Source organism: Arachis hypogaea, chromosome 17 (genome assembly GCF_003086295.3).
Source record: "Arachis hypogaea cultivar Tifrunner chromosome 17, arahy.Tifrunner.gnm2.J5K5, whole genome shotgun sequence".
Taxonomy (NCBI): Eukaryota; Viridiplantae; Streptophyta; class Magnoliopsida; order Fabales; family Fabaceae; genus Arachis; species Arachis hypogaea.
Window position 1 is genome coordinate 131,507,858 of NC_092052.1, and position 23,885 is coordinate 131,531,742.

Sequence of the window (23,885 nt, forward strand, 5' to 3'; positions counted from 1 at the left end):
TTCAAATTTTTGGACGGTTGAAAGTCAGTATCTTCCTAAGAATGACATGCATGTGGACCATATATTGGATAATAATCGTTTTTATATTTCTAGATATACATTCAGACTTTTTGTTTTGTTTTTACGGTATTCTTCAACCCGATAGATTAAGAACTAATTCATTGTAGATCTGAGTTTCATTTAAGGGTCTGTCACTGGCGAGCTGCATGCACAAGATAGGATTCAAACTCCCGACACTTATTTAAGCGGACGAGTGAGCTGACTATTTGACCAACCCAAATTGATTTGGATTGTTTTTTATTGGAGGAGAATCTTGGTTTCGTTTTTTGGACAGGGCCACAGGAGTAGAATCTTTTTTTTTTTTGGTTTACAGGAGTAGAATCTTTGTTAGCGGGGCACTATGGATTTGGGCTTATATGAAGTGTCTTTTTTGGACTAAAGGAAGTAATTATCCTTGCATTGGGCCCAATTTAAAAGGTCCAATTTAAAGTCCCAATAGAAATTATTCCCCACACGACATACTAGGGGCGTAAGTTACGAAATCAGACCGAAAATTACTGCAAATCGAACCGAAAATTATAACAATCGATTTAAAAATAAAAAAAATCGGTTTTTTTTCCTAACAAAATCGATCGGTTCGGTTCGGTTTTTGGTTGGCTCGATAGAAACCGAATCGAACCGAAGATATGCATCCATTTCAATGTTTTAACCATTTTAATTTTTAACCTAACAACAACAATCTCCAACCCCTAACCATTTTAATGTTTTACTCTTATTATTTCAGTTTATTGACTATTTTAAACTTCTAATTATTGTGATTCATATTTTGCTCATTAGAAATTAAAAATCGAAAAAACCAACCGAACCAAACCGCTGTTGGTTCGATTCGATTATTGTAAAAGCAGCAAACCGAACGATTGTGTGTCTGTAGGAACTGAACATATCGGTTCGGTTGGATTTTGGTCCAAAACCGAACCAAACCGAACCGATAACACCCCTACGACATACCCAGAAACCAAAAACTTCAATAGGGATCGCATTGATCATTGAAGAATGACATTGATTCAGGTCCAAAATTTAAGGGTAAAGTATATTTTTTATTCTTAAAGTTTGGCAAAAGTTTTAAAAATATTTTTAAGTTTTATTTTATTTTAATTTTGTTCTAAAATTTTTTGATTTGCATCAAATATATCTTCAATGGCTAAATTTTAATAAAATTTAAGACCAATCAAACAATAATGTATGAAAATTATGCTTGATTTGATTGTGTTTAAGGTTATTCTTATGAAATTGTTGTTGAATTGGTCTTAAATTTATTAAAAAATTAACCATTAAGAATATATTTAATACAAATTGAAAAATTTTGAGACAAAATTGAAACAAAATAAAATTTAGAAGTATTTTAAAAATATTTCATGCAACTCTTTTTCTCCTCTTTTGATACAATAGAATAAAATAATCTTTTTGAGAAAAATATAAGCTTGTCTAATGTTATCTTAAGCTGCATTTAGTTTGTGTATCTCTTTAAGGCATAAACATAAAAATATGGACATAATAATACATAATTTTTTTATTAAGACATAACATATAAATCATCATCTTATTAAAAATTTAATATTATTTCCGTCACAAATTTCATCACCACATCTCAATTAAACTACCATCGTTAAATATAAATTTTAATCTAAAAACAAATTCAATCCAACCAATCAACACAAAATCACTTTTTCAAAATTGAAATCAAAATTCAAATAAATAAAAAAATATACAAATAAAAGAAAACAGAGATCCAAAAACAAACATGGTATAGAGAGAGACTTTTGGTATACTACGTAGGAGGGAGGGAGGAAAAAGACAACGAGAGAGTGAGAAATTAAGAGAGAGATAAACAGAAAGAGAGAAAAAAAAGATAATAAGAAGAGAAATATGAGAAGGATTTATGAATTTAAAATGAGGATATATATATATATATATATAAATAGTGTTAATATCTCAAAATTAGTATTTCATTCTTCTATGTAGTATACAAATTTTTTGTCTTTGTATATTTTGATAGGAATAAAACACAATTCCCTACTTGCAAAAATTAGAGGAGCAACAATATCCACTCACAACAAGTATTAACACCAGCACAATAATACCCAATAGCAGTGAAAAAATCACATAAACCAGAAATTAGAAACAAGCTAACACACCAAGATTTTTAACGTGGAAAACCTCCTCAATGAGAGAAGTAAAAACCACGAGTTCCCAAGACCAGGATATAACTTCACTATGATGAAAAATAGGGTACAAGAGAGTCACAAATTACTGCACAAAATGTGCATACAACAAGCCAAACAACCAAAACTTCAAAGCTTTCAAAACAAGAACAAGAAGATGAAAATACCACAAAAACAGAGCTATTGTGCATGGCCAATATCTCTATCTACAGATGTCGAATTGAAGATCCGAACGGTGAAATCAAAGAACCAGATGTGTAGAACACTCTGTCCAAATTTGAGCTCGATCCAACGGTTAACAAATCTGCAGTGACCAATTTACAGAGACAGCTTTGTGTATGTGCGAAAATAACTTTCTCTCTTCTCTTCTCTCTAGTGTTTGGTGTTCTCTTGCAAAATGACCTCTCTCTCATCTAACCCTAACTCACCTCAGCCACTTCAACTATTCATGGGCTTGGATACTAGCATTTGGGATTTTTCTTCACATAGGAAGGGAGCCCAAAAACCCAACAAATCTCCCCCTCACGACTATGTGGAGGTAACCGCCAATCCGGCGATTAAGCAACAAACTTCAAACTTCCATCTTGGTAATGCCTTGGTCATCATATCAGAACCATTCTCATCAGTATGAACCTTTTCAAGTTCTAACAACTCAGCATCCAAAACATCACGTATCCAATGATACCTCACATCAATATGTTTGGATCGAGAATGAAAGGTAGAGTTTTTACCAAGATGTATAGCACTTTGACTATCACAAAATAACACATACCTCTCTTGAGTAGACCCGAGTTCCTTTAAGAATTTCTTCATCCAAAGCATCTCCTTGCACGCTTCGGTAATGGCAATAAACTCGGCCTCAGTAGTAGACAAAGCAACACATTTTTGTAATCTTGATTGCCAAGACACAGCTCCACCCACAAAGTTGATCAAGAAGCCTGAAATGGACCTTCTAGAGTCAATATCTCCTGCCATGTCTGAGTCAGTGTAACCAACTAGAATAGGCTTATCACTTCCATAACACAACTTCATGTTAGAAGTACCACGAAGATATCTCATTATCCATTTTACAGCATTCCAATGCTCTCTTCCTGGGTTTGAAACAAAACGGCTAACACAACCAACAGCATGAGCTATATCCGGTCTTGTGCACACCATAGCATACATTAAACTACCCACGGCTGATGCATATGGAACTTTTTCCATGTCTTTCTTCTCTTCATCACTTGATGAACTTTGCTTGCAACTCAATTTGAAATGTGTAGCAAGAGGAGTACTAACGGCCTTTGCTTTCTCCATTTGAAACCTGTGCAACATTGTCTCTATGTATTTCTCCTGTGACAACCAAAGTTTCTTCTCCTTTCTATCACGCTCGATTCTTATGCCAAGAATCTCCTTTGCTGGCCCAAGGTCCTTCATTGCAAATGACATTGCAAGTTGCTTCTTCAACATATCAATCCTAGAAGCATTCTAACCAACAATAAGCATGTCATCAACATATATCAAAAGGATAATAAAATCATTACTAGCAAACTGTTTAACAAATACACAATGATCAGAAGTAGTCTTCTTGTAGCCTTGTTCTGCCATAACAGACTCGAACTTCTTGTACCATTGTCTTGGAGCTTGCTTCAAGCCATACAAGCTCTTCTTCAGTTTGCAAACATGATCCTCTTTGCCTTTTACCATGAAACCTTCAGGTTGTTCTATGTAAATTTCATCTTTAAGATCACCATGAAGAAAAGCAGTTTTCACATCCATCTGCTCTATCTCTAAATCAAGATTTGCAGCCAAACTCAAAACAGTCCTAATAGAAGATCTTCTCACAACCGGTGAAAAAATTTCATTATAGTCAACTCCCTTTTTCTGCCTGTAGCCCTTGACCACCAATCTAGCCTTGTACCTTGGATACTGAGAATTTTCTTCATGCTTCAACCTATAAACCCACCTGTTCTGCAAAGCTTTCTTCCCTTTTGGCAACTTCACAAGCTCAAATGTTTGATTATCATGCAAGGATTTCATTTAATCTTGCATTGCATCAAACCATTTCTTATTGTCGTCACCTTCCATAGCTTCCGCATAACATTCAGGTTCTCCCCCATCAGTCAAGGTCACATATCCATCAGTAAATATTACATACTCACTAGAAGGATACCTCGTTGAAGGTCGTCACTCGTCGCTCTCTAGTAGACCTCCTAGGATGGAAACCTGGTGGATCTTCAGGTAACTCATGTTGATTATCAGCATCATCATCAACTGGAGCATCAATTGGATCTCCCATCTCCTGGTCATTAGGAACCAAAGGCTCATTTTGCTGCATATGCTCCTGATCTTGATTCTCTGTTTGTTCTGACGAAGGAGGCGGCTGAACTGGATCTACATCAGTCAAGTCACTGCTCTCTTGTGATTGACTCTTCTCTGCCTTATCAATGTCTTCAATGGTCTGGTCTTCAACAAACTCTACATCACGACTTCTTACAAGCTTCTTTTCAACTGGATCATAAAGCCTGTAACCAAACTCATCTTGACCATACCCAATAAAAATGCACTACCTTGTCTTCACATCCAACTTGGACCTCTCATCCTTTGGAACATGAACAAATGCTTTGCATCCAAAGACTCTCAAGTGACCATACGAGACATCTTTGCCTGACCAAACATGATCCGGAACATCATTGTCCAAAGCAATTGTAGGACTCAGATTAATCACATGAGCCGCTGTAAGTAGCGCTTCACCCCAAAAGACTTTAGGTAGCTTAGCTTCAGTAAGCATACACCTAACTCTTTCAATCAATGTTCTATTCATCCTTTTCTGCCAAACCATTCAACTGAGGTGTTTTAGGAGGTGTCTTTTCATGCCTAATGCCTTGCTTCTTGCAATACACATCAAATGGTCCACAATACTCACCACCATTATCAGTGCAAATACATTTAAACTTTTTACCTGTTTGCCTCTCAACCAAAGCTTGGAATTGTTTGAACTTTTCCAAAGCTTGGTTCTTTGTTTTCAAAGCATAAGTCCAAAGCTTTCTTGAATGATCATCAATAAAATTAATAAAGTTAATAGCTCCGCTAAAGGACCGTACCTTCAAAGGACCACAAATATCGGAGTGCACCAATTTCAAGAAGTCTGATTTTCTTGAAGGTTGATGCTTCTTGAAGGATAATCTTCTTTGTTTGCCAGCCATGCAACGAGAACATTTCTCCAACTCTGCATTCTTCAAACCTGAAAGAGCATCCTTTCGAGCCAAATAGCTAAGTCCTTTTTCACTAATATGACCAAGTTTTCTGTGCCACAAGCTACAAACTTCCTTACTTTCAATCGCATTCACACTACCTTTTGCAATCATGGCATGCATCACATACAAACTTGAAGTACCTTTTTCTCGAGCCACCACTAAGTTGCCTTTAGTAAGCTTCCATTGTCCAAAGCCAAAAGTGTTTACAAAACCTTCATTATCAAGCCTTTTAACTGAAACCAAATTCAAGCGAACATTTGGAGCGTGTCTAACATCTTTAAGTAGTAGCTTCATTCCCATATTGGTCTCAAGACAAACATCTCCTACACCAATGACCTTGGCCAAGCCATCATTACCCATCTTAAGTACTCCAAAATTACCTGGAGTATAAGAAGTGAAGAACTCCTTCTTTGGTGTAACATGTATTGAGGCGCCACTATCAATTACCCAGCTGAACTCATCATCAGAAACAAGATTGACCTTGTACTCGTAATCAGCAATATCAACAGTAAAAAGATCATTTGAAATAGAAGATACACGATCATTACCACTATCATCCTTCTTTTCTTGCTTACCTTTGTTTTTCTTTTTCCAAAGATAGCAATATTTTTGAACGTGACCCATTTTGTGACAGTAGTGACACTCAACATTCTTGTATCTTCCCTTGGATTTGCTCCTGCTTTTACCTCTACCCTTTTGAACTCTATTCTAATTTCTCCCCCTGGTTTCAGTGACTAACATTTCAGAGTGTGACGAAGAATTCTGCGTCTTCCTTCTCATCTCTTCATTTAAAATGCCACCTTTAACAAGTTGCATGCTCACTTTACCATTTGGAGCAGAATTAGTAAGAGAGATACGAAATGTCTCCCAAGAATCTGGTAGAGTATTTAGCAACCACAGTCCTTGAACCTCATCTTCAAACTTGATTCCCATGCTTGACAACTGATCCAGAACCCCTTGAAATTCATTCAAGTGATCTAATACTTGTGACCCCTCCTTGTATCTCAAATTCATCAACATATTCAACAAGTACAATTTATTATTGCCAGACTTGGAAGCATACAAGGATTCAATTTGATTCCACAAAGTTCTAGCATGAGTCTCATTAGCAATGTGATTATAAACATTATCATCCACCCATTGCCTAATAAACCACAAACTTGTTGGTGTTCAAACTCCCATTCTTCATCTGTTTTAGATTCTGGTTTTTGTGTAGAAAATACGGGTAAATGTAGATTTTTGACAAATAACAAATCTTTCATTTTTCTCTTCCATAGATGGTAATTAGTGTCATTCAAACTTATTATCCTATTAGAATTATTTGCCTCCATCTTTCAAGCAAGTTATAACCAAATACCCAAAACTGAGCTCTGATGCCAATTGATAGAAATAAAACACAATTTCCTACTTGCAAGAATTAGAGGAGCAACAATATCCACTCACAACAAGTATTAACACTAGCACAATAATACCCAATAGCAGCGGAAAAATCACATAAACCAAAAATTAGAAACAAGCTAACACACCAAGATTTTTAACGTGGAAAACCTCCTCAATGAGAGAAGTAAAAACCACGAGTTCCCAAGACCAGGATATAGCTTCACTATGATGAAAAATAGGGTACAAGAGAGTCACAAATTACTGCACAAAACGTGTATACAACAAGCCAAACAACCCAAGCTTCAAAGCTTTCAAAACAAGAACAAGAAGATGAAAATACCACAAAAATAGAGCTATTGTGCGTGGCCAATATCTCTATTTACAGATGTCAAATTGAAGATCCGAACGGTGAAATCAAAGAACCAGATGTGTAGAACACTCTGTTCAAATTTGAGCTCGATCCAACGGTTAACAAATCTGCAGTGACCAATTTACAGAGATAGCTTTGTGTATGTGCGAAAATAACTTTCTCTCTTCTCTTCTCTCTAGTGTTTGGTGTTCTCTTGCAAAATGACCTCTTTCTCATCTAACCCTAACTCACCTCAGCCACTTCAACTATTCATGGGCTTGGATATTAGCATTTGGGCTTTTTCTCCACATAGGAAGGGAGCCCAAAAACCCAACATATTTTTGTATCCTTCTGGATTTACCAATAATTTGTGTTTTAACTAATCAAATGATAAACATGTGTCATTATATCTATATTTGTGATAGACATAGATACTAACCAAGGAGGATGCTTTCACAAAGACGCATAAAATGTCTTTTTGTAAAGACAGTTATGTGTCGTATTATTATTGAACGTATTAATGAATTGGTTATTTTTAAATTTCTTAACAAATCAGAATAAAACCAATTTTTATCAGATTCAGTCGAATTGACTAATTTACAAAACTTACTGGACTATGTTTTTTTCTTGTTTTTTTCGAAACAAAAATTAGGAATATATTTGTCTTTTTATCAAAAAATTTAAACATGATTCGGTTCAGATTGTGTAAATCGATCGAATCAAATCAGGTCTAATAATTATAATGCGGATAATTAAATTTATTATTGTTGCTATAATAAACCGATTTTGTTATGATTTATTAAAAAATAAATTATTAACCAGTTTAATAAAAAAGTCCAATAATATCATGACATATGTAAATATCTTAAAAAAAAAAAAGACATTTTTAGTATCTTTATCAAAGTGGTCTTCTACTAAGCAAATACTGCCTTTGTCTTTGGAGAAGAAACTGAGTTTCTTTTCTCTTATTTTATATTACTTTAAGGTTCTAATTACTCCATCAAATTCTATATCATTCATAATTGGAAAGCATCTGGCTGGGTAATTCATATGCTGAAATCACAAAGTAATTCATATCATTCTATTTTTTGGAATTATATGAGTGACACTTGGAGAAGAGTAGTCCAAAGTATACCTTAGGACACAAACCATGATTCCTGTATAAATGGAAAGAAAGTTATTTCAAGCCAAAGACAACTCAATAAAAATCACAATTAGTTGGAATGCATAAAACATTGATTATTTATGAAACAAATTTGAGAAGCACTCATTGTACTAGTCAATGCCTCAGCAAGACGTGTGTGTAAGAACATAGCTGCAAATGCTTAAACCATAAGGTTGGAGGAGAAAATGTAATTGTAACAAGAAACTATAGTGTGAACCAAGTTAAGGTTGTCGGAGCTATTTACAGATGTTGGGCACAGGTAGCAAAATATCTCTGAAACAATGTTTGCTTGGGATTGGAAATGAAACTATGTTTTGTTTGCATCATGATTTTGCACATCAAGTAATGGTGGTCTCTCTAAGCAATATGTTCTTACCAAACATCTTAGGTTCACTTAGGCTTAATTTGGTAAAGCTTTTACTTTTTAAGAGTAGCTTATAAAAGCTAACTTTTAGAAGATAACTTCTTAAAAGTTGTAACATTTATGTTTGATAAATTAAATTAAAAATTATTTTTAATAAACACAAGCAACAACAATTGCATTTGGTAAAATAGCTTTTAAAATTTAAAAATACTATAATAGACATAAATGCAAGCATTAAATTTGAAAATTAATTAACATATGAAGTTATATTAGACTTTTAAATTTTGAAAAGCACAAGCCAACTTTGAAAAGCTCTATCTTAGACACTTTTAAAAGTACCCCAATCTTTTAAAAGATGCAAGTACAAGCACATGATATTTTTTATTTACCAAACACAAAATGAGGAGCTTGAGCTTGTAAAAAGCACAAGCACCTCTTCGAAAAGCTTTACCAAACCAAGCTTTAATTTGGTCGATTTGTAATTTCTATGATATATATGCCTTTTTAACATTTCCTTGAAAGTTTGTTTAATTAATTGTAATTTTGTGGTGTAAACGGTTTTTCTATAGACATGATATATGATAGAGCTCAATAATTTATGTAGTCAATTTTATTTAATGGGACAAGACTTTATTGTTATTATTGTTGTAGATTGTTGATTTTTCGAATTATCAAATATGAACATGCTAAAACATTTAATTAGTAGTAATATAAAAAGAAGAAAAAAGAGAGATAATAAAAAAAGAGAAAAAGTTGACACAACTATTCTTCAATTATTTATTTAGTACAAAATAAAAAAAAAATATGAAAGTTTAATACTTTTTAACTAGATTAATATATGATTTGACACTTATGTAACAATATTTTTCTTTTATTAACCGTATGTGGATGTTGAATATTATGTTTGCTTTAACTTAATTTTTTTTATCTTCAGATGTTTTCTATTCTTAAATATTCTTTGTGAAGTAAGAAGTGTTGCATTTCATATTAATAGACAAATTTTAAAATTTTTATTTATTATATGTTATATAAATAATTCAGATTTAAAAGGATAACCTTTTAATTAGATTAACTATTTTTTAATAGATTATAAAAAATAAAAACCCAAAAGTCCAAAACTAGTTAATTTACTTGTTATTTCTAACCGTATTTTTTTTAAGAGTGCTGTATTTTGACTATTTTCTATTTTTTTTTTTTCAAATGTATAGCATTCACCTTAAACTTTACATGTTTTTGAAGAATTTTTCACACAAAAATAATATATATTAAAAATTAGTTATAAAATTAACTATATATTATTATATATATTTATGTATAAATATATGTTATTTAATTTATTTTAATATATATTTTATATTTTAATTAAATTCTATCTAATTTGATAATTTATGCATAATTGATATGATATTGTATCAAGAGATATGAAGAATGAGAAATAATTAGAGAAAATTAAATAAAAATCTTTAGAATTAGGACAAAAGAAAGAAACCATAATTTTCAATTACATTATACGTATTCATGCTACTATATCATAGTGCTATTTATAGCATAACTAAATAAGTTATAGATAACAATTACATATTTATTTTTTTATAAGTTTACCCTTTTCTTTTTTAATCAGTCTCTCAATACTACCGTTAAATTTTAGAGTTTAGTCTCATTTTTTTATCCATCACCTCTACTTAGAAGGGTATTAGATTTGATGGTCCTATAACAAAACATATTTTTTAAATTTTTTAATAATTGATAAATAGTTTTTATCTAATTTTAATTACAAATTAACTCTATATATTTTATTTAATCATAAAAATTATTTTTTATTTTATAAATTATTATTTTATCATTAATCTATTATGTTTATTAATAATAAAAAACAAAAACAATAACGAATTAGATCGTCCATTGATTTTAATAAACTTTTTGGCTATTCCAATTAATGGAAGATCTAATTCGTTATTGTTTTTATTTTTTATTATTAATAAACATAATAGATGAATGATAAAATAATAATTTATAAAATAAAAAATAATTTTTATAATTAAATAAAATATATGAGGTTAATTTGTAATTAAAATTAGAAATAGACTATTTAATCGTTATTGAAAAACTTAAAAAACATGTTTTGTTATGGAACCATTTAATGGTCCAAACGTTTTGGGACCATCGAATCAAATGCCTGGTCTGATAGAAAATAGATTTAGGCTCGGACTATTTTAAAAATCTAAGTTCTTTAATAAACTAAGTCTTGACTTACGAAATAGTTAATTGGGCCTGTTAGGTCGGTTTAGAGCTGTGAAAATATATAGAATTTTATTATACTAATAAAAATATAATAGCAAGGATTTGAACTTGAATCTTTTATAATATTTGAATACCTTTATTTACTAAGCTATTTATCTCTTTAATTATATATGTACATTATTTATCTAATATTGTATATCAACATTACTTAAATTTAATATTGTATATTGGCATTATTTATTTATTTATTTATTAAAAAATTAGTACTATTGAAAAATTTTAGGATAGACCAAACTTGAGAACAGGTCAGACTTAATACTCATTAAAAAGTCTATACTAAACTATATACCAAACTTAAGTTAATAACTTAATATACTCTTTTGCAAGTCTAATCTATTAAGAGTGAAGCTTGATATAAGCTAGCCTATTTTCACTGTTACTTCCACTACAAATCTCAGAGTTAATACTCAAAGTGGTCCTAAATTTGCAGTCGAGTCTCAATATCGTTCTTTAACTTAAAATTATTCTAAATTTATTTTTGAAATTAACAACGGTTGTCCCTCAGATATTTTTCGGTGACGGAGTAATGATGTAGTTGGACGGAGGCACAATGAAAGTTATGCTGCACTGGTAAAATGTCGCCGTTTTAATTTTGGTGCCCAAATAGAACATAAACGACGTCTTTTAGGATATTTTGTGCGATTTTTTTACATCGTTTAGAGTATTTTAAGAGTACCTAAAAGACGTCATTTATATTTTATTTAGGCGCAAAAAATAAAACAACGATATTTTATCCGTAGCCTCCATCCAATTACGTAATTATTTCGTCATCGAAAAGTATTTCAGGATGATCGTTGTTAAGTTTAGGATCAAATTTAAAATAATTTTAAATTCAAGACGTTGAGTTTTTTAAAAGTGAATGGCATTGGAAAGTAGAAGTGATAAGATTTGGGGTATGGATGTGAGTGTGAGCAAAAGACAGAAATGGGTGGTTGTTAGAGGAGGGAAATGTGGGTGCAAGTGCAAGGGAAGAGGCAGAGATGCCAACACCAAAAGAAAAAATAATGGTGGCGGCACCGAAGAGGTGAAGCAGCGGTAGTGAAGGGATCAAAGACATTTAGACAGTGAAAGAAAAAAAGAAAATGATTTTTATATACTTGATAGAAATTGACTATTATATTATTGATTACCTAACTGTTCCGTCCAGAGTAAGCCGAGGTATACAACATCTAAGTTGACTGCTTAACTTCCAGGAAGATCTATATCTCGTCCAGGGAGTGGTGTGACAAGGAAACCTCGGCCTCTTGAAACACGGTGGCCGGAGCACCTGCAAAAAGCACTCCAACGCTCAAGTAAGATTAGGAATTATGAGAGAATAAACGAAATAAGTTAGAGCGAGTATCAGTAACTTGTCCTTCTTGGGCTGTTGGTGTTTGGTTTTATAGATGAATGTAGTGCCGTGTTCTGCCTGTTTGTTCCGATATTAAGGGCTTGAATAGTGAGTCTCGTTGCTGTTAATAACGGCTAGGGGATAGCGTTTGACTGGTGTGATTTCGGTCAGGTGGTTGCTTCGATTGTGAGCGTTGGTTTCCGGATTTTATGGTCGGTTTCAATGCTGATCTTATCTTCGAGTTTATGGGGTACACATCATAGCCCCCAAACTTGTCTGTCTCTGTGTCTTAAGTGGCAGGCAAGCTTTTCTGCGATTGTTTTGTTGATTTCTTGTTTGAAGTTTGGGCTTTGGTTGTTGGGCCTATCTTTATGGAAAAAGGTCAAAGGGAGTCAAGGGGTTTTCTTCCTTGCTTGGCGCGCTGTGATTAATGCGCTTCTCCTTCGCTGGTAGCGGCAAGTCTGTGTTTGATCGCCAGAGACGGCTACATGGATTCATTCTTGGGACGAACACTCACTCTTTGTGGAGTGATCAATTTCCCATTGCTGAGCTCTCAGATAGGGTTTCCCAAGTGATATGCTCATGACTCGCCGTATTGGTATGGAGGGCATGGAAAAATTTATTCAGGTTCATTTTTTGTGTTATGGTTGGCTTCTTTTCCTTGACTTTTATTTTCACTTTTGTTCATATCTTTCGTGTTCTTGTAAATCGTTGCCTCGCGTCTTATGTGTGTCAGCCGCACTACGGAATTGGTTGGGGCCGAGCATCAGGTTACTGTGGGGAGGGTTGCTGAATTAGAGAAGCTATTGAAGGAAAAGGATGTTGCTATGGAGAAAGTTCTGAAGGAGAAGGATGATGTGATAACGAAGATGAAGTTGTCTGAAGACGAGGTTACCCGTCTCAGAAACCAGATCCGACTCCTGCAGTCTGAGATTAAGGATAGTGATTTGGCTAAAGGGCAGTTGACTTCCCGAGTTCATGAATTAGAAGAGTTGGGCATAGAAATGTTTGCTTCTGGTTTTGACCGGGCCGTTAGTCAGATTGTGGCCTTGGCACCTGAGTTTGATTGTTCTCGGCTAGACGTGACAAAAGTCGTAATTGATGGGAAGTTGGTGGTGGACGGTACGGTGGAGGATCATGACGAGAACGTCCCTCCTACCTGATATGCTTGTCTTTTTAGACATGTTTTGTTTTTTGTTTGTAATGCTAACTTTTGTTTTACCGAGCTATAGTCGGTTTGATCCTTTTGTGAACACTTGGTGCTGTTTTTACTTAAGTTATGCGTTGACCGTGGTTAGGTCGACTTTTTAAGAAATGGTGTATGGTTTAGATATTTTTTGCAATCAAATAGTAGATTAAGATAGATAGATAGATAATCTGTTGTGTTTGTTTGATTTTTGGACGTCCGGCCTCATTAAAACCCTCCTTAGGTAAAACCCTTTTTTGGGAAAAAACCTCTAAGTGGGGGGGGGGGGGAAGAATACCTTCATCCGCGGGATGTACAATTTATGATCTATACATCTTTAGTGAAGAAATGTTCCAATTTCCTGAAACTTAATTGCCGTGTAGTGTTTGCAGCTGGTAAGCCCCCATTCTGAGCACTTTTGATACTCGGAATGGTCCCTCCCAATTCGCGGCCAGCTTTCCATGGGAAGGAGGTCGTCTGGCTTCTTCTGTCCATCTAAGAACTAGATTGCCCTCCTCGAATGTCCTCGGCACCACTTTCTTATTATGTTTTCTTTCTGCCAGCTGTTTCTGGGCTCTTTGCTTAATGGCGGCGATTTTCCCGTCTTCGTCTGCGAGGTCAAGCTCGGCATGTTTTGCGTTTGTGTTATGTTGTTCGTCGTATAGTTCGGCTCTCAATGTGGAAATTTCGACCTCTACCGGGATTAACGCCTCCGACCCATAGACTAGTTTGAAAGGTGTTTCGCCCGTGGTGGTTTGTACTGTGGTGTTGTAACTCCACAATACTTCTGGAATTAGCTCTGCCCATTCTCCTTTCGCATTATCGAGGCTTTTCTTTATTGCCTGCAGTATAACTCGGTTAGCAGCTTCGGCTTGCCCATTGGTTTATGGGTGTTCGACCGAGCTAAAATGATGCTGTATATTAAAATTAGTTAAAAATGATCCAAGCTTGTTATCTTTGAATTGTCTACCATTGTCTAATATTATTTTCTTTGGTATTTCGAATCGGCATATGGTATTTTTCCAAATGAAAGATCGTACCTTTTCGATCGTTATTCTTGCTAATAGTTGTGCCTCTATCCACTTGGAGAAATAGTCTATTAATACTAGGAGAAATTTTACCTGGCCTGATGCTACTGGAAATGGGCCGAGAATGTCGAGCCCCCATCTGTAAAAGGGCCAGCTTACCTCCATGCTGTGTAATACTTCGGCGGGCTTCGTAGAGATGGCGGCGTGCTTCTGGCATTTGTCACATGTCTTTACTTTTGTTATGCAATCTCTTTTTATGGTCGGCCAGTAGTATCCTGTTCGGACGATCTTTGCTGCGAGGGCTCGTCCTCCGATGTGGTTTCCACACATGCCCTCATGAACTTCGTCCATTACCTCTTTTGCTTCGTCGTTGTCCAGGCATTTTAGTAATGGTTGTGAGAAGCCGCGCCTGTATAGTTTCCCCGCTATGTTTGTGTAGAGACTTGCTTTTCATTTGAAGTGTTGTGGGTTGAGTTCGTCTTTCGGTATGATACCTGCATTGATGTATTCAAGGAAGGGTGTTCTCCAATCGTGGAGATGATCAATGCTTGTTATAGATAGTATTTCAATGCTAGGTTTTTTGAGTGTGAGTTGTGATAAAGCTGATGTGTGTGTGTCTGTTCTTGTGGCAGCAAGTTTAGATAATATGTCTGCTCTAATGTTCTTTTCTCTATGCACATGTAATATTGTGAATGAATTGAACTTTTAAATGAGATCCGTTGCTTTGAGCCAGTACTTCTCAAGCAAGGGATCTTTTACCTGGAATTCTCCTCAGATTTGTTGAACCACCAAGAGGGAATCGCAATATGCTGTCAAGCTATGCACCTAGAGATTGAGGGCGAGCTTTAGCCCTGCTATGAGTGCCTCGTACTCGGCCTGATTGTTGCTTGCCGAGAAGTTGAACTGTAGGGATTGCTCGGCTATCACCTTATCTCCTTCTTTAAGGACTATCCAGGCTCCGCTTCCTCCTCGGCTTGACGCCCCATCGACGTGAAGTTCCCATGGTTTGTTGTGGTGGTGTTCGTCAGGTGTTAACTCGGAAATGAAATTTGCTAGGATTTGTGCCTTTAGGGCTGGTCTTGACTGGAATTGGACATCAAACTCAGAGAGCTCAACAGACCATTTGGTCAGTCGTCCGGCCAGTTCTGGCTTGGTCAGTATCTGCCTTAGTGGTTGGTTTGTTCTTACAATTATTGTGTGGCTTTAGAAGTAGTGCCTGAGCCTTCTTGCTGTTATTACTAGTGCTAAGGCCAGCTGCTCTATCCTCGGATATCTTCGTTCAGTCTGTTGCATAACTCTGCTGACGAAGTATACCGGCCGTTGTATTTTTCCTGTCTCAATGACAAGAGCCGAGCTCATAGAGTAATTGGAAGCAGACAAATATAAGTATAAAGGTTTACCGGCCTCTGGTCTTTGCAGTACTGGTGGTGATGATAAGAAGGCTTTGAGTTCGGTGAACGCTGTCTCACACTCTTTTGTCCACTCGAATTTTTTATTCTTTGATATCGTCTGGAAGAAATGATAAGATCGGTTTGACGCTGTTGGTAAGAATCGGGACAGAGCCGCTACCCTTCCTGCTAACTGTTGCACCTCCATTATTGTTCTAGGGCTTGCCATGTTGAGTATTGCGTCACATTTTTCAGGATTTTCCTCGATTCCCCGTGATGTTAACATGAATTCGAGGAATTTTCCTCCTTGCACCCAAAGGCGCATTTCTCTAGGTTTAGTCTCATGTTGTATGCTCGGATCTGCTTAAATATTTCTCTGAGGTCGTCGCAGTGGGATCTTTCTGGGGTAGTTTTGGTGAACCATATCATCAACGTAGATCTCTATGTTCCGACCTATTTGGTCACGAAAGACCTTATCCATTAAGCGTTGGTATGTTGCACCTGCGTTCTTTAGACCAAATGGCATTACTTTGTAACAAAAATTTCCATGTTCAGTTATGAAGGCTGTTTTGCTTTGGTCTTCTGGGTGCATGAGAATTTGGTTGTAACCAAAATATGCATCCATGAAGCTTAAGCTTTTGAAGCCCGATGCATTGTCCACAAGCTTGTCAATGCTTTGCAAAGGGTATGCATCTTTAGGACATGCTTTGTTCAGATCTGTAAAGTCGACGCACATACGCCATTTACCTGAGTTTTTTCTTACCATTACCACGTTAGATAGCCATGTGGTGAATCTGATTTCCTTAATGAAGTTTGCGCTGAGAAGCTTTCTAGTCTCTTCTAAGGCTGCCTTTGATTTTTCCGTTCCGAGATTCCTCTTCTTCTGAGCTATAGGCCGGACTGCTTTGTTAGTGGCGAGTTTGTGGCAGATGATGTTTGGATCTATCACTGGCATATCTGCCGGAGTCCAAGCGAAGAGGTCGGCGTTGGCTTGTAACACCCTTATAAGTTCTATCTTTTCTTGTCCCTGGAGGGCTTGGCCGATGTATGTGACATGCTCTGCTTTAGACGTCAGTAGGATCTTCTGGAGCTCGTCCGCTGGCTGAGGTCTTTCTCGGATGTCTTCTCTGGGGTTAAGCTCCGCTAGGGATAATACCTCGTTTGTGCTGTGAATTGCTTTGACCTCTTGTTGAAGCTCTTGTTTTGTGGCCGATCTTTTTAGACTTGCGTTATAGCATTACCGAGCTTGTTGGCGGTCTGAGTGTAGTGTAGCTATCCTGCCGTCCTGTGCCTGAAATTTAACACATAGATGAAAAGTAGATACTACTGCCCTGAACACAGGTCTTTCGAGAATAATATTATAAGGGCTCGGGCAGTCGACTATTAGATATTGTATGTCGATAGTTCGTGACAATGAGCTTTCTCCCATCATAGTTTTTAACCATATGTAACCTTTAATTGGGACCCTTTCTTCGGAGAATCCTACTAGTTCTCCAGATGAGGGTTTCATTAGTTTTTCAGATAATTTCATTTTTAAGAAAGTGGAGTAAAAAAGAACATATGCACTGCTACCTGAGTCCAAAATGACTTTTCTTACCAGTAACTCGCCTGTTTGGATGGAAATTACCACTGGATCGTCCAAGTTGGGTGCCGCCGAGCATATATCTGTCTGGCTGAAAGTGATGTTGAGGTCGGTCGCGACTTTATTGTTTTGTGGTGTTGCTGCTTCGATTGCTAGCATTGCGCGGTAGCTTCGTTTTCGCGCCGAAGTTGTTTCACCTCCCCCGGCGAATCCTCCGGATATACAGTTTATGATGCTTTTGGGTGGAGTGTTGTTTGACCATTTGTTATCCTCCTTGTGCCCTGTAGTTTGATTATGCTCTTCTCGGTCCTTGTTGCCTTCTTTGTATCTTCTTCCTTCAATATATTTGTCCAGGAGGCCTTGTCGAGCTAGTCTTTCTAGCAGATCCTTAGCTATCACGCACTCGTCAGTTGTATGTCCATACTTCTGATGGAAAGCGCAGTGTTTGCTTTTGTCGACGAATCGTTGGTCCTGGTAGCTTTCTGCCCTTGCTGGTGGTTTTATGATTTTGGTGTTGCGGATCTCTTTAATTATCTTTTCCCTCTTTGTGTTGAATTTGGTGTAGTTGTCGAATTTTGGGGTCAGTCTGAAGGGCTTTCTGGGGTCTTTGGTATTTGCCTACCTTGTGGTTCTGTCCTCTTTTTTCTTTGGTTGTTTTCTCTCCGTTCTTTCGGCTTCGCGGAGCTCTTCAATCTCCATCTGTTCTGCCGCCCTTTCTCGGAATTCCTCTAATGTTTTCGGCTTAGTTACCGCGATTGTCTCTCTGAATTTTCCGGGTCGGAGTCCGGCCTTCAGGGCATGCAGGTGTACGGCGGGATCTAGATCGGGTATCTCCATTGTTGCTTCTGCAAATCTGGTCAGATAGTTTTTTAAGCTCTCTTGGGGACCTTGGCGGATGGTGCCGAGGTAGTTTAATCCATGTACATATATCCGTGCTGCAGCGAAGTAGTCTATGAAGGATTTTGCCAGTTCTTCAAAAGAAGAGATTGAACCTGCATGTAGCTTTGAAAACCAAAGTAGCGCAGCGCCGTCAAGATAAGTAGGGAAAGCTCTGCAAAGAACAGGTTCATTATTAGGGCCATTAAAGAACATCATAGATTGGAATTTTTTAATATGAGCCCGGGGGTCACCAATCCCCTTATATGGCTCGAGCGAGGAAGGTAGTCTGAAATTTTTTGGCATCTGGTAACTGGTAATTTCCTCGAAGAATGGGTTATCCAAGGTCAGTTTCTCCTTTGGTGGGTTGACACTTAGTAGGTCTGCGTTGCCTTTTCCTTTGGAACCATTCTCCTCGCATTTACTAGCGTTGTTTTGGGTTGATAATTCCGCCAGTCTTTTGACTTCAGTTTGCAGCTCAGCCATCTGGGCTATGAGTTCGGCCTGAATGAGTTGGTGGACTCCATTATCGGCCATGTCCGAAGGTTGAGAAACCATGTGTAGAAAAAGAATGCAAAATACAGTAAAAGAGAAGTGGGGTTAAATTAACTTTCGGGCCCCACGGTGGGCGCCAAATGTTCCGTCCAGAGTAAGCCGAGGTATACAACGCCTAAGTTGACTGCTTAACTTCCAGGAAGATCTATATCTCGTCCAGGGAGTGGTGTGACAAGGAAACCTCGGCCTCTTGAAACACGGTGGCGGGAGCACTTGCAAAAAGTACTCCGACGCTCAAATAAAACTAGGAATTATGAGAGAATAAACGAAATAAGTTAGAGCGAGTATCAGTAACCTGTCCTTCCTGGGCTGTTGGTGTTTGGTTTTATAGATGAATGTAGTGCCGTGTTCTGCCTGTTTGTTCCGATATTAAGGGCTTGGATAGTGAGTCCCGTTACTGTTAATAATGGCTAGGGGATAGCGTTTGACTGGTGTGATTTCGGTCAGGTGGTTGCTTCGATTGTGAGCGTTGGTTTTCGGATTTTGTGGTCGGTTTCAATGCTGATCTTATCTCCGAGTTTATGGGGTACACATCACTAACATTATTCTTATTTATTAAAGTAATCAATAATTAAATTATTACAAAAGCACCTTTTTATTCAAAATTTTAAATTTTAACATTTGCACATTTTAATTTTTTGTAGTTAGAATTTTTATTTAAATACTTTTATCAAATTCTTAGAGCTTAAGTTTTTAACATTTTCAAGTTTTTGACGTGGTACGTGATTGTCTAACGAATAAAATAATAAAATATCGGTGGTAAAAACTCAAGTGCAGTCGACTTCACATGAAGTTAATAATAAGTCAATTGGAACTGAATTTTAACCTAAAATATCACTTAATATTATACTTTAAAAAACTAATTTGAGACATCTTTAAAAATTAAATTGATCCTCAGATGATATTTTAGGAACAACTAATTAACTATATAACAGTAGCTAATGGCAACATTAACACATGTTATATGAAGAGTGGTCTAACTTTAAATTCTTATTCCGAGCTATGCATTAATGGCTTTATGCGACAAAGGCCTCGACGAATTATGTGAGAGGGAGGAGGAGGGTCTTGTTCTTTTCCTTCTTCTTCTTGGCACCAATTCCACCCTTCCCTCTCTCCTTCACTTACCAAATTTTCCCAATTCCCTTTGATTCCTTCTCCAATTTGATTCCCATTTGACCCTCTAGGATTAGGGTTAGGGTTCTCGTCGTAGCTGCCACAATGTCTGCTTCAACAGCTCTCTCAGCCTCCAAGTTGGAGACTTTACTGCCTTCAATGCCATCACCATCATCATTCTCATCGATTTCTACCACCAATTTATCGGTAATTTGCAAGAACAGAAGTACCTCTCTTCAGAGAGGAGTGATTCGCTGCGACGCGGTCGCACCTGATGCATTTGTGAAGATCAATAATGGTGCGAGCGATGCTGGCAGTAGCAGTGGCACCCTCTCTGCTCTCGAGCAGCTCAAGACTTCTTCTGTTGATAGTAAGTCCTGAAACTTAGCTGAATTTTGATCATGTAGTTAATTGTGTGTTTGTTTCTGCTTTTGAGAACTTGATTCTAGGGAGAACTAATTCTGTCATCGTTGATATTATTGGCATTGATTTTTGGAGTAAAGAGATCTATGTTTGGTAGATTGAGATTCTCTAACAGTGATTACGACAGAAAGTATAAGAATTTCATTTCTCCCATGACCAATTATCGAAGGTAGAATTAATTCTAAGTTGTGCAACAAGTAACCAAGTTGGGTTGGTTTAGTGGTTAGCTCATTAGTCCACTTAAGCAAGTGTTGGCGATCGAATCCCGCCTTATGCATACAGCAACTTATTGGTCAGCTGCAAACCCTTAAATGAAGCTCTGATCCGCGACGAATTAGTCTTTGACTTGTTGGGGGATACCGAGGGAAATAAAAAAAAAGTTGTGCAACAAGTCAACAACCCAAACATGATATTACATAGCCAAAACAAAACCAATTCTACCCCTTAGGATTGGTTCTGCAAACCCCCAAATGATTTTCCAAACACACTAATTTTGATTTGGCATGCCACATTTTGCCCGTATGAGTGTGAAGTTCTGCTGCATTTTGTTACCTTTGTATCTCATGTTTTGTGACCACCAGTTTCAGAGTGAGTAAACTTTCATGCATTAATCAATGATATTCGTTCTGTTGTTTTCAAAAAAAGAAAAATCCTCTGTGAAAGTTTTCATAGTGCAATTTACCATGAAACATATGATTATTATTTTATTAGCATTCAAGATATTCCCTTGTTATGTCAAAAGCTTTTAACAATGATCTAATGAAATACATCATTGATAGAGTTTTAAGAACCACCACTTTAATGATACAATTCATAGAAATTGAGCCTTTCAAGATTTGTGTAAAGTGAAGTCCATCTTGTTATCCATCAATGAAAAGAAAGAATAGATGATTACCTGCTTTCATTGGTTTATTTCTGCTTGTTGGTTATCTGGAACTTGCAATTTTTAAATAACCAAACTTTCACAGGGTATACAAAGGAAAGGAGCAGCATTGTGGTTATTGGGCTCAGTGTGCACACTGCACCCGTGGAAATGCGTGAAAAACTTGCCATTCCAGAAGCAGAATGGCCTAGAGCCATCACAGAGCTATGTAGTCTAAATCATATTGAAGAAGCAGCTATTTTGAGCACCTGCAATCGAATGGAGATATATGTTGTTGCTTTGTCCCAACACCGAGGTGTCAAAGAAGTCATGGAATGGATGTCTAAAGTAGGTGTGAAGTTTCTTTCTTTGATGACATTTGTGTTGAATTACTAATGTTTAACATCACTGTTCTTTCTTGCAGAAAAGCTCGATTCCTGTTTCAGAGCTTCGCCAACATAGGTTTTTGCTTTACAACAAAGATGCGACACAACATCTTTTTGAAGTTTCAGCTGGTCTTGACTCTCTTGTATTGGGAGAAGGTCAAATCCTTGCTCAGGTTAAGCAAGTTGTCAAAGTTGGACAAGGAGTTAATGGCTTTGGGAGAAATATTAGTGGGCTATTCAAACATGCAATTGCTGTTGGAAAGAGGGTTAGAACTGAGACCAATATTGCTGCTGGAGCCGTTTCTGTAAGCTCGGCTGCTGTTGAACTAGCATTTTTGAAGCTACCACAGGCCTCACATGCTAATGCAAGGATGTTGGTTATTGGTGCTGGTAAGATGGGAAAGCTTGTAATAAAACATTTGGTTTCGAAAGGTTGCACAAAGATGGTTGTTGTCAATAGAACTGAGGAGAGGGTGGCTGCAATACGTGAAGAATTGGATGGTGTTGAGATAATATACAAATCCCTATCTGAAATGCTCACCTCTGCTGGCGAAGCAGATGTTGTTTTCACCAGCACATCATCAGAAAACCCATTATTCTTAAAAGATCATGTTGTGGACCTTCCTCCAGCAAGTAAAGATGTTGGAGGCCGACGCCTTTTCATAGATATTTCTGTTCCTAGAAATGTGGGTCCATGTGTCTCAGATCTTGAGTCTGTACGAGTTTATAACGTCGATGACCTCAAAGAGGTTGTGGCTGCCAATAAGGAGGATAGAATAAAAAAAGCAATGGAAGCTCAGACAATCATTGCAGAAGAATCAAAACAATTCGAGGCCTGGTTGGACTCACTAGAAACTGTCCCCACCATTAAGAAATTGAGGGCTTACGCCGAAAGAATCAGGCTTGCCGAGCTTGAGAAATGCTTAGGTAAGTTGGGTGATGACATCCCAAAGAAGACACGGAGAGCTGTCGACGATCTTAGCCGAGGCATAGTGAATAAGTTGCTTCATGGTCCAATGCAGCACTTGAGGTGTGATGGGACTGACAACCGGACTCTAAGTGAAACCCTGGAGAACATGCATGCCTTGAACAGAATGTTTGATCTGGACACTGAAATTTCTGTTTTGGAGCAAAAAATTCGAATAAAGATGGAACAAAACCAGAAGTGAGATTGATATTTAACATAAATTTCGTTGATGACACTCATTTATTTCCTCAACAAGAATAAGAGGAGAAACATCCTCACCATGATAGCATTGAGGATTGTGTAATATTCAGTTGTTGCATAGTTGAAAAGAGTGTAATATTCACCATGACAGCGTTGATATTCATTGAGGATTGGGCTTTCTATTAATTGTTGGGTCATGTGTTTAGTTGTTTACACTACATATTCTTCCACAGCCATTCGGCTTTGTACTATAGAAATAGAGCATTTATTGTAAGCTATGTATTTACAATGAACAATGTATGCCTAAAATGTGTTGTATAGGTACTCATGTTTATGGAGATTTTATAAAAATATTTCAAACTGATGATCAATAATTTATCTACAAGAATTTTCTTTTCTCAGCCTCATTTTAGGGAATTCCCCTCTCCTTTTGTTTTGAGTGTGAATAGTTTGAATCACGTGGCCTTAAAACTTCCCACAAGAATTCAGAAGCGTTGCTGTACTCTCCGGTGGGGCTGGAAGTGAGCCGAGCTGCGAGCTAGACCAAGCTCAAGCTCGGCTCACGAAAATTGAGCTTGGCTCATGGCTCGACTCATTAACAATCGAGCTTATTTCTTAAGCTCAAGCTCGGCTCATCCAAAGCTCACGAGCTGGCTCGAGCTCACGAGCTGGCTCAAATAAGAGAAACATAAATACATAATCTATAATTTTATATCAATAAATTATAACTTATATATTTTAAAAAATATTTGAAAAGATCAATTTTATATATTGTTTATGTATCAATAAATTGTAAATTTTTTATTTATGTCCTATATTAAAATTATATGTAAAAAATAAATATAAATATTAAATAATTAAGATTGTTATATATATATATATATATATATATATATATATATAGTTCACGAGCTAATGAGCTGAGCTTATCCAAGCTCAAACTCGTCTCATTTAATTTATGAGCTCAA

The 23,885-nt window shown here is 36.6% G+C and overlaps 3 protein-coding genes across 3 annotated transcripts; 1 reads left to right on the forward strand and 2 right to left on the reverse strand.

Annotated features, from left to right (window-relative positions):
- Positions 1-13,904: 13,904 nt before the first annotated feature.
- On the reverse strand, positions 13,905-14,915 carry LOC140180776 (uncharacterized). Its single transcript, XM_072222070.1, has 2 exons — positions 14,658-14,915; positions 13,905-14,378 (listed from the first exon to the last, which is right to left on the reverse strand). Exons 1-2 carry the CDS (start codon positions 14,913-14,915, stop codon positions 13,905-13,907), a joined length of 732 nt encoding a protein of 243 aa, XP_072078171.1.
- Positions 14,916-17,189: 2,274 nt separating this feature from the next.
- Positions 17,190-18,947, reverse strand: LOC112763979 (uncharacterized). The gene is made up of 2 exons (XM_025809507.1): positions 18,157-18,947; positions 17,190-18,075 (listed from the first exon to the last, which is right to left on the reverse strand). The coding sequence occupies exons 1-2, from the start codon at positions 18,945-18,947 to the stop codon at positions 17,190-17,192; spliced, it is 1,677 nt and encodes a 558-aa protein (XP_025665292.1).
- Positions 18,948-19,914: 967 nt separating this feature from the next.
- Positions 19,915-23,288, forward strand: LOC112764488 (glutamyl-tRNA reductase 1, chloroplastic). The gene is made up of 3 exons (XM_025810125.2): positions 19,915-20,448; positions 21,470-21,711; positions 21,788-23,288. The coding sequence occupies exons 1-3, from the start codon at positions 20,184-20,186 to the stop codon at positions 22,916-22,918; spliced, it is 1,638 nt and encodes a 545-aa protein (XP_025665910.1). The 5' UTR covers positions 19,915-20,183; the 3' UTR covers positions 22,919-23,288.
- The last annotated feature ends 597 nt before the right edge of the window (positions 23,289-23,885 follow it).